The sequence below is a fragment of the Homarus americanus genome, unplaced genomic scaffold, assembly GCF_018991925.1.
Source record: "Homarus americanus isolate GMGI-L3 unplaced genomic scaffold, GMGI_Hamer_2.0 scaffold21914, whole genome shotgun sequence".
Lineage (NCBI taxonomy): Eukaryota > Metazoa > Arthropoda > Malacostraca > Decapoda > Nephropidae > Homarus > Homarus americanus.
In genome coordinates this window covers 2,168,402-2,178,847 of record NW_024719665.1, presented here as the reverse complement: position 1 = coordinate 2,178,847, position 10,446 = coordinate 2,168,402, and the positions used below count along the sequence as shown (strand labels likewise).

General features: G+C 45.1%; 1 protein-coding gene across 1 annotated transcript; it reads left to right on the top strand.

The window, feature by feature from the left end:
• The first annotated feature begins 3,936 nt into the window (after nucleotides 1-3,936).
• On the top strand, nucleotides 3,937-7,340 carry LOC121860238 (mucin-2-like). Its single transcript, XM_042357326.1, has 3 exons — nucleotides 3,937-4,104; nucleotides 6,102-6,337; nucleotides 6,548-7,340. The coding sequence occupies exons 1-3, from the start codon at nucleotides 3,937-3,939 to the stop codon at nucleotides 7,338-7,340; spliced, it is 1,197 nt and encodes a 398-aa protein (XP_042213260.1).
• Nucleotides 7,341-10,446: the final 3,106 nt, after the last annotated feature.

The window sequence follows — 10,446 nt, the reverse complement described above, 5'->3', positions numbered from 1 at the left end:
TCTGTTTTATGAGAGCTAAGTAAAAAAGTCGTGTCTTATGAAGAAATGGTTTATATTTAGATACAAAGATGACGTTCAGGAAAATTTAAATCAACATTACGTTTAGGTTTAATTAAATGATATGAGGAAAGACATTTGATTTAATCAGTTCTCGTATTAATGGACGTGTTTTTGTACCTGTAGCTCTCAGCCTGGTAAGAAATTGTCGATTTGGGGGATCGCTTTTGTTACATTATCCTCGAGTAAGCTCTTCCTATAGCCTGCATGACGGGATATATACTCCTGACGGTGGATATGAAGGCAAGTGAATGTTCTCATTATATTTTTACATTTTGGTTATTGTCCAGTTGATCGACATTCAGCTAATTGGACTAAGTAAAACGCGAGATAATTACCATCTGAGGCAACACAATTTGCATCACTCACAGATAAACCATAATTTACATCGACTTTTATCCAGGAATTTCACAGAATCTTCTCCTCTCAGCCTCTAATCTTCCGAAAAGTCGACGACAATAATCTCTTTGGTTCATAATGAGCAAGCAAAAACCTGCCTCCTAGCTGCTAAGCGCTGATCTGACATTGAGTAGCACCGTCGGCGTAAATCTCACTTTAATCTCGTTCAAATCTCTTCGATGAGAACCACCAACAACCTGAACCTAACCTAACCTAACCTGAACCTAACCTAACATGAACCTAACCTGACCTGAACCTAACCTAACCTGACCTGAACCTTACCTGAACCTAACCTAACCTGAACCTAACCTGACCTGACCTAACCTGAACCTAACCTGAACCTAACCTGACCCTAACCTAACCTAACCTGTACCTAACCTAACCTGAACCTAACCTGACCTGAACCTGAACCTAACCTAACCTGAACCTAACCTAACCTGAACCTGAACCTGAACCTAACCTTAACCTAACCTAACCTAACAACACTGGGACCTACTTTATTCAGTCTGTTCGTGCATCACCGTGTGGGAGAGTGTAGTTGTGATGAGCTACAAATCCTGGGCCAGCGAAGAGAACACAACAGCAGCCATTTTGTGTCGGTGTTACAGTGTAGGAAAGTAAGCGCTTGTCCACCACCCTCCTACACTAGTCCACCACCCTCCTACACTAGTCCACCACCCTCCTACACTAGTCCACCACCCTCCTACACTGATCACACCTGCTACACTAGTCCACCCTCCTACACTAGTCCCACCACCCTGCACACCTAGTCCCACCACCCTCCTACACTAGTCCACCACCCTCTACACTAGTCCCACCACCCTGCTACACTAATTCACCCACCCTCCTACACTAGTCCACCACCCTGCTATGAACTAGTCCACCACCCCTCCTACACTAGTCCACCACCCTCCCTACACTAGTCCACCACCCTGCTACACTAATACACCTCCCTACACTAATCCACCACTCTCTACACTAGTCCACCACCCTTCACTAGTCCACCACCCTGCTACACTAGTCCACCACCCCTCCTACACTGATCCACCACCCTCCTACACTAGTCCACCACCCTCCTACACCTAGTCCACCACCCTCCTACACTAGTCCTACCCTCCTACACTAGTCCCACCCACCCTCCTACACTAGTACCACCACCCTCCTACACTAGTCCCACCACCCCTCCTACACTAATCCACCACCCCTCTACACTAGTCCACCACCCTCCCCACTAGTCCACCACCTCACCCTCATCGTACTGTCAACCCGAATTATTAGTCTTAAATTATATAAGACTCGTTTTATTTATTTGAATATTGAAGAATAGGAAAGTTAAAAGCAGTTACAACTTCTCTCCAACAACCTCTCTCCAACAACCTCTCTCCAACAACCACTCTTTAACAACCTCTCTCCAACACCCTCTCTCCAACAACCTCTCTTTAACAACCTCTCTCTAACAACCTCTATCTAACAGCCACTCTCTAACAACCTCTCTCCAACAACCTCTCTCCAACATTCCTGCCGGAGAATCCTGGAGCAAGGGTTGAAACGTGGTAGCCAGGGAGAGAGAGAGAGAGAGAGAGAGAGAGAGAGAGAGAGAGAGTACAGCTCCTTCATAACAGTGTCTTGGGGAACATTCTTAGTGGTGATAAATGCCAAGTTTTTCCAGTCGAGCACACGAGATTCATTGTCGAATTAGCAACAACTTCTTCTTCTTGCTCTGCTGTTGGTGTGGACCCTCCGCCGCCACCACTGACTCGGGTAATGATTAGAGCCGCCAGTTAAGTCACCGCTTTATCATCAACAAACAGATAATTCACAAGGGAGGCAAGATGTGAAGCAAGTCAGGCAGAGGAGGACTGTGGTATACACTCGACTCAAAATGGATTAATGAAAAGTTTTGGAGCGGTACGTCACGCATAAGCTGGTATTACACGCCTCCTAGTCAGTCTTCCTCTCTTAATTGATAAAGTAAAGGTTTCGCCCTAACTCCCAGCTATTTACGTAGGAATTTACGAGTTTAAACATCGATCATTCCAAACTAATTGCCATCAAAAATTATTTCGCTGGCAGCTCTCAAATTGTGGATGAGGTCGTTCATAGCTCGTCCAGATCATTAGGCATTACCACCCTACAACCTGAACATACCAAAATCTTTAATAATATTCACTCTAAAGAAAATGAAAAAAAAATACACATAAGAATGAAATAATCTTACAATTTATTATTTTTTTTACCAATGATAAACATAAGATTAAAGTAAGATAAAGATTGATCATAAGACTACAGGTAACAATAATTAACTGGATTACTGGAAATTACTTAATAGAGAGAGAGAGAGAGAGAGAGAGAGAGGAACAAGTACTGGAGGTTGGTTATTGGGAAATATAAAAGCCAAATAAGTATAACAAGAGTCGTTGAGGGTGAGATTGCAACAACGACCACACACACACACATTGGTAAGGGGGGGGACGAAATGGTTGAAAGGAGGTGTTAGTTAGAAGGATAAGTTAAGCACCTTTACTTTTTCTCTTCTCCTCCTCCTCTTCTTCCTCCTGTTTCTTCCCTCCTTCTCTCCTTATCAGCTTATGTTCTTCTCTTCGTTGAACATGTCCTGCCCAAACACAACCAGCCTATCCTTCTCCTTTCTTCACCCTCACCATTATCCTCCTTTCCTCACTCCTCCACGTATCCTTCTTTCCTCTTGCCCCTTATCCATCCTTTCCTCCTCCTCACCATTATCCTCCTTTTCCTCTCCTCCTCACCATTATCCTCCTTTCCTCACTCCTCACCATTATCCTCCTTCCCTCACTCCTCACCATTATCCTCCTTCCCTCGCTCCTCACCATTATCCTCCTTTCCTCACTCCTCACCATTATCCTCCTTTCCTCACCCCTCACCATTATCCTTCTTTCCTCACTACTTACCTTATCCTTTCATTTCATTTTAATGTTTATATTTATCAAACTCAGGTGATGTTTGTGACTCGCAGTATTGTAGTAGTTGACGGAACATAATAATTCCGCGTATAAACAAAAGAGTAAAAAAAAAAAAGCTCTATTTCAACCTTTTGGTATAATGTTGAAGATAAATGAATGTTTAGTTACAGTAAACCAAAATATAAAGAAGGGTTTTGAAGGAGGTGTGGTAATATAAAAACACACCTGGAAGGGAGATTTCAGGTAAGAATGACAAAATATCGTTCTGTTTTTGGAGGCAGAGGTTTTCCTTTACTTAATACGAGTGTCCTTAGGAACTTTCTCCCTTCCTTCTCTCCATCGCTCCCCAGTCCCTTCTTCCTCATCTCTCTCCTCCCTCCCTCCCTTTCTTCCTCCCCCATTCTTCCCTCTCGTCCTTCCCTCCTTCCCTCCCTCCCATGACCATGTCCCTGAGTCCACAAGGATCATCTCACCTGTAGGAGCCACCGCCAGGCTGGGTCGGTCACGCTGTAGGCTCGCTCTTTCGTTCCAGCAGGCCGGGATGGTAGCCCTCACTAAGTCGTGTACCTCCGTAGGTCCTAATGACAAACCCTTTGGTTCCTCTAATCACAGGTATTTGAGGAAGAGAACGTGGACAGGTTCCTCATTCGTCATAATAGTTCACAGTTCAACGCGTAGCAGACGAGTGCATCGTGGCAGGGAAGGAGAGGTAATCAGATACATTTAAGAAGACAAACGTGGTACACAACCTTTTATGTCAAACAAATGTCATGGTTTTAGACAGTGGATTACCCTAAGCTATGGGTAAACACAACCTTCCTTGCGAGACGAAATGCAGCCCCAGCCAGTCCATATTTTGAAGACATAACATATTCCGCCTTAAGGCCTCGGTACCTAAGGCTTAAGATCCTTATGTGTGTTGAGAGGCTCGTAAGAGACCCACCGCAGCGTCGAAATTAATCAAGCTAAGCAACTTTTTGCTTTATTATGAAATTTCACAGACGTCTGGTGTGAAAACAATTCGTCACATAGTGCTTTATTAGTGATGCATAATGTTAGGTGCCCAGCTACCCCACCTGGCTCCATGCATACTTTACCTGTCGTTATGGAGGAACTACTATGTGATGGAGAGGGAGGAAGATGAAGACGAGGAGGAGAATACGAAAAGGGAGAAGGAAAGGGAGGGAAAGACCGAGGATAAGAAAAATAAGAGAAATGACGAGGAAGACAGAGTTGAAGGAATAGAAGAAGGGGGAGGAGGAAGAGAGGAGAGGAAGAAGTAGGATAAATACTCGAACATTATATACTAATTAGAATCTACTGCCTAAAAATATATCTTCATACTAAGATTATTATTATTAGTAGTAGTAGTAGTAGTAGTAGTAGTAGTAGTAGTAGTAGTAATAGTAGAATATCAACTTTATCAAAATAGTTTAAAATCCTTGAGCTACCTTGCATAAGACTCCCTGAAGACTCTTAACAATATATTTACGAGAATATTATAATTACCATTCACATAATCATTCGTCGCTCCGTTACGATTTACTACGACTTCTTAACCAAAATAATACTTGTAATACATTGTGTACCACCGATTTTTTTTCCATCATAAATTTCCTGTTTTATATCATACATGAATAAACTGTTTCTTAATATTCTGTACGATAAATTTTGTGTTTATTGCGATTTGATTTATAAACATGATTTGTAATGGACGAAGAACATTAATTCACATCAGAATAAGAATCAAGAAGACAACAATATATAAATAATTAACTAATATTCTTACAAGATCTAATGTAACCAAGATTCATTTATTTTTCGTTTCTTACGTTGATTTTTTTTAGATTTGTATTATTAATTTATTTTATAGATAATTCCAGTAAAATGTTTATTTTTTTAAGAGCTGATATCTCGTATATGACCACACACACACACACACACACACACACACACACACACACACACACACACACACACACACACACACACACACACACACAGACTGTACTACACAACGACCCAGGAACATGATATGCCTGCGGACTGTGGCACGAAGCATTAACACCGATACATTGATTATAATTCTTAAGGTATGGTGCCTGCAACTCCCATACCTGCCATTGATTGTAGGTACACCAGGTGATTTAACACTATGGGCCAACTTCTCTCACTATCAAGTAACATAAAAACATACTTCATAGTTTGCCTTTTAACTTTGAAATTTTTTAGAGTGTTATAACGATATATATTAAGCATAAAACTTTTGGATCACTTCAAGATTAACGTTCCATTTTATTTCACCTGTTATCATTTTTAATCAGCAGGTGAAGTAAACAGGAGGCTAATCTTTAGGTGATTCCAAATTCTAGATCTCTTGAAGCTTGGAATATATAAAGAATAAAATAATCAATTAACATTACGCTAATGCTTTAAAAATCACATACCAGTAGAAAATTAAACTCAAGAATTGTATATAATTATCATACTAAGAGTTGAAATCGCATACCTGAAGTATATTAGATATTAATAATATACCATTAATATGCTAACAGATGAATTCGTATACCGGGAGGAGATTAAATGCTTACTCTTATGCGCATCTACTTAAGTCCGATTGTACGTTTTCGAAATTATCTTCTCTCAGGATCTCTTGAGCACAACCCAGTAGCTCCTTAACACCAGGTCATATCACCCACCTTATAGCGCACATCGGCCACCCAGCAACTGACCTCGGCCACCCAGCAACTGACCTCGGCCACCCAGCAACTGACCTCGGCCACCCAGCAACTGACCTCGGCCACCCAGCAACTGACCTCGGCCACCCAGCACCTGACCTCGGCCACCCAGCACCTGACCTCGGCCACCCAGCACCTGACCTCGGCCACCCAGCACCTGACCTTTGCCACCCAGCAACTGATCTTGGCCGCCCAACAACTGACGTCGGCCAACTAATAGGTCACTTTTGCCACACAATAGCGCACCTTGGCCACCCAGCACCTCGCGTCAGCCACCCAGCAGCACCTCACCTGACCTCGGCCACCCAGCACCTGACCTTTGCCACCCAGCAACTGATCTTGGCCGCCCAACAACTGACGTCGGCCAACTAATAGGTCACTTTTGCCACACAATAGCGCACCTTGGCCACCCAGCACCTCGCGTCAGCCACCCAGCAGCACCTCACTTCAACCACCCAGCAGCCACGTCACCTCAGCCACCCAGCAGCACATCACCTCTGCCACCCAGCAGCACATCACCTCTGCCACCCAGCAGCGTCACCTCTGCCACCCAGCAGCACATCACCTCTGCCACCCAGCAGCCACCCACCTTAGCCGCAGCAGCGTCACCTCTGCCACCCAGCAGCCACGTCACCTTAGCCACCCAGCAGCACGTCACCTCTGCCACCCAGCAGCGTCACCTCTGCCACCCAGCAGCACATCACCTCTGCCACCCAGCAGCATCACCTCTGCCACCCAGCAGCACGTCACCTCTGCCACCCAGCAGCCACACCTCCTCTGCCACCCAGCAGCACATCACCTCTGCTGCCCAGCAGCACATCACCTCTGCCACCCAGCAGCACATCACCTGCCACCCAGCAGCACGTCACCTCTGCCACCCAGCAGCACGTCACCTCTGCCACCCAGCAGCCACGTCACCTTAGCCACCCAGCAGCACGTCACCTCTGCCACCCAGCAGCACGTCACCTCTGCCACCCAGCAGCACATCACCTCTGCCACCCAGCAGCACATCACCTCTGCCACCCAGCAGCACGTCACCTCTGCCACCCAGCAGCACATCCTCTGCCACCCAGCAGCACATCACCTCTGCCACCCAGCAGCATCACCTCTGCCACCCAGCAGCACATCACCTCTGCCACCCAGCAGCACGTCACCTCTGCCACCCAGCAGCACGTCACCTCTGCCCACCAGCAACCACCCACCTTAGCCACCCAGCAGCGTCACCTCTGCCACCCAGCAACCCCACGTCACCTTAGCCACCCAGCAGCACGTCACCTCTGCCCACCCAGCAGCACATGCCTCTGCCACCCAACAGCACATCACCTTAGCCACCCAGCAGCACGTCACCTCTGCCACCCAGCAGCACGTCACCTCTGCCACCCAGCAGCACATCACCTCTGCCACCCAGCAGCACATCACCTCTGCCACCCAGCAGCACATCACCTCTGCCACCCAGCAACACATCACCTCTGCCACCCAGCAGCACATCACCTCTGCCACCCAGCAGCCACCCACCTTAGCCACCCAACAACCAATAAATGGTTATCTCCCTCAAGCTGTTAGTCCCAGGAGCCAGGTTAGCTTTCTTAAACTCCAGCATCAGAACCATCTCCCAGGGGGTCGTCTCCACCAGATCAGTTACCCACAATCTGCAGCTCGCATAATTGTCTTTATTATCTAATTGGGATCGACCAGGAGCCCCCCATTGGTGTCGCCTGTTAATGTGTCGCAGTCAGTCACATTCTCAAGCAAGACAAGATCCACTGGTGCCGCGGTCTGATCATTCGTCAAGTGTTCACGAGGAGGCCACACTCAAGTAGACAGTGTCCACAGAGGGCTACACTCAAGTAGACAGTGTCCACAGAGGGCCACACTCAAGTAGACAGTGTCCACAGAGGGCCACAGTAGACAGTGTCCACAGAGGGCCACGCTCAAGTAGACAGTGTCCACAGAGGGCCACACTCAAGTAACATTGGCATGTGGGAAATTGCCGAGGCGTTACCCTGTTAAGGATTTACCGAGAGTACAAACGTGTTTTATTTACTTTTTTATACATCTGTACTGCACATCCACTAACCAGTATCTTAGACAGTGTGAACACTCCTACTTACACATAGTGTCACAGAGGCCACACTCAAGTTGTGGTACAGTGTCCAAGTAGACTACACTCAAGTGGAGTACATTAGTCCATAGTCAAACACTCAACCAGACAGTATCTAAAAGAAGGTCCCTCAGTATCAGCGAGTCTCCACAGAAGGCCACAGATAACCAGCCAGTGTTCCCAGATAATTAATCATTGATAAACACAACTCAAAAGGGGAAGATGTTCAGTGATCTGGTGGTGTAAAAAAAATCTTACCTTCTAGGATGTAAATAATTCCTTGTCTGAGACGATGAGCAACTGAACGTCATCTTGAGGCAGAGTCCTTCATTTAGGAACACACTTATCAAAATAATAGTAGCGAGAGACTTATCACATAATTCATAAGTTTGCTAAGACTACCATGTTCCTTTCTCGCTCTTAATATTGGCATGTGGTGAAATTGATCGAGGCGTTACCCTGCTTAAGTGATTTACCGAGAGTAGAAACGTGGTTTTATTTATTTTTTTTATAATCTGTACTGCATCATCCACTAATTAGTATATTTATGGCTTCAGAACCTCCTACTTAACATATCACAGCCATTTGGTAAGGTCCGTAGCTAACATATGGAGGTAATTAGAACGATGATAGTCAAACTAGTGTATGTAAAATGAATTCTTAATGGTAATACATGTAAGTGGTGGTGGTGGTGGCGAGGACAAACACAGACAAGGAGGGAAAAAAGAGATCTAAGATGTGTTTAACCCTGGTGGTATTAATAAGATGGTAGAGGTACTATCATGCAATTTAAAAACTGGTCTCTCTACTAAGGTGCCTGATAATGCGTTGATAATTAAAGTGTTTCATATTCATGATGTGTACGAATCCAGAGATTAAGAGATCCAACCTGCAGGGGGGCGAAAGATAGTGCCCAAAATTGCATTAAGAGGACGGGTGGTCGGCAGGCAGCGAGTGATTGCGGGGTGGCTGAACGCTGCAATATGAGGATCGTTAGTACCGAGAAACCACCTCATTTGTTCACATTCTCTCTGATTTGAGGATTATATGTTTTTCCTTGTACACATAATGCCACATACTGTGTAGCAAGTCAACTGTTTTAAGCTCAGTGTAAACAATGGAGCTGAAAATACCATGTTAGCGGCTAGTTGACAACATTCTCCTCCACATGAGGTGAGTTACTCGTTCTCATATACGAGTACTCTCTGTGTTGTGTTTACTCGCTGGTGAGTTTCTGAGATGATTACCAGATTACACGAGACAATTCTTCACCACGTCAGTTTATTTTCTAATTTTATACAACAGTTTTCACTTCCCCCAAACATGTTCGATATCCTAATAAACGATAATAATACTTCAGTGGGTGTGGCTCGAGGTTCATTGATACTTAAGAGTGATAAATGTGGTATATCCAGTTTGATCTTCCATCATTATGTCTGGCCTCAGTAGCCTGCTGGGGGGGTGTTGGTACTGGATTCTCCTGCCACGGTGTGTAAATTACTACTTCATCCATCTCTTATGTCAGTAGGTGGTCATGCTACCTGCCTGTATTAGGAGTTTCTTAGACGATAGAAAGAAAACAATGTCATAATCATCAGTGTTAATGGCAGGTATACAGTCAGGTGCTAGTGACAGGTATACAGTTAATGGTCAGGTGTTAGTGGCAGGTATACAGTCTATGGTCAGGTGTTAGTGGCAGATATACAGTCTATACGCGAGTGTTAATGACAGGTATACAGTCTATGGTCAGGTGTTAGTGGCAGGTATACAGTTTATGGTCAGGTGTTAGTGGCAGGTATACAGTCTATGGTCAGGTGTTAGTGGCAGGTATACAGTCTATGGTCAGGTGTTAGTGGCAGGTATACAGTCTATGGTCAGGTGTTAGTGGCAGGTATACAGTCTATGGTCAGGTGTTAGTGGCAGGTATACAGTCTATGGTCAGGTGTTAGTGTGGCAGGTATACAGTCTATGGTCAGGTGTTAGTGGCAGGTATACAGTCTATGGTCAGGTGTTAGTGGCAGGTATACAGTCTATGGTCAGGTGTTAGTGGCAGGTATACAGTCTATGGTCAGGTGTTAGTGGCAGGTATACAGTCTATGGTCAGGTGTTAGTGGCAGGTATACAGTCTATGGTCAGCTCTTTTAACGCTACTCTCCCACTACGCATTTTTACATCCTATTAACAGAGACCTCAAACTGATCTCCAGAGCAAC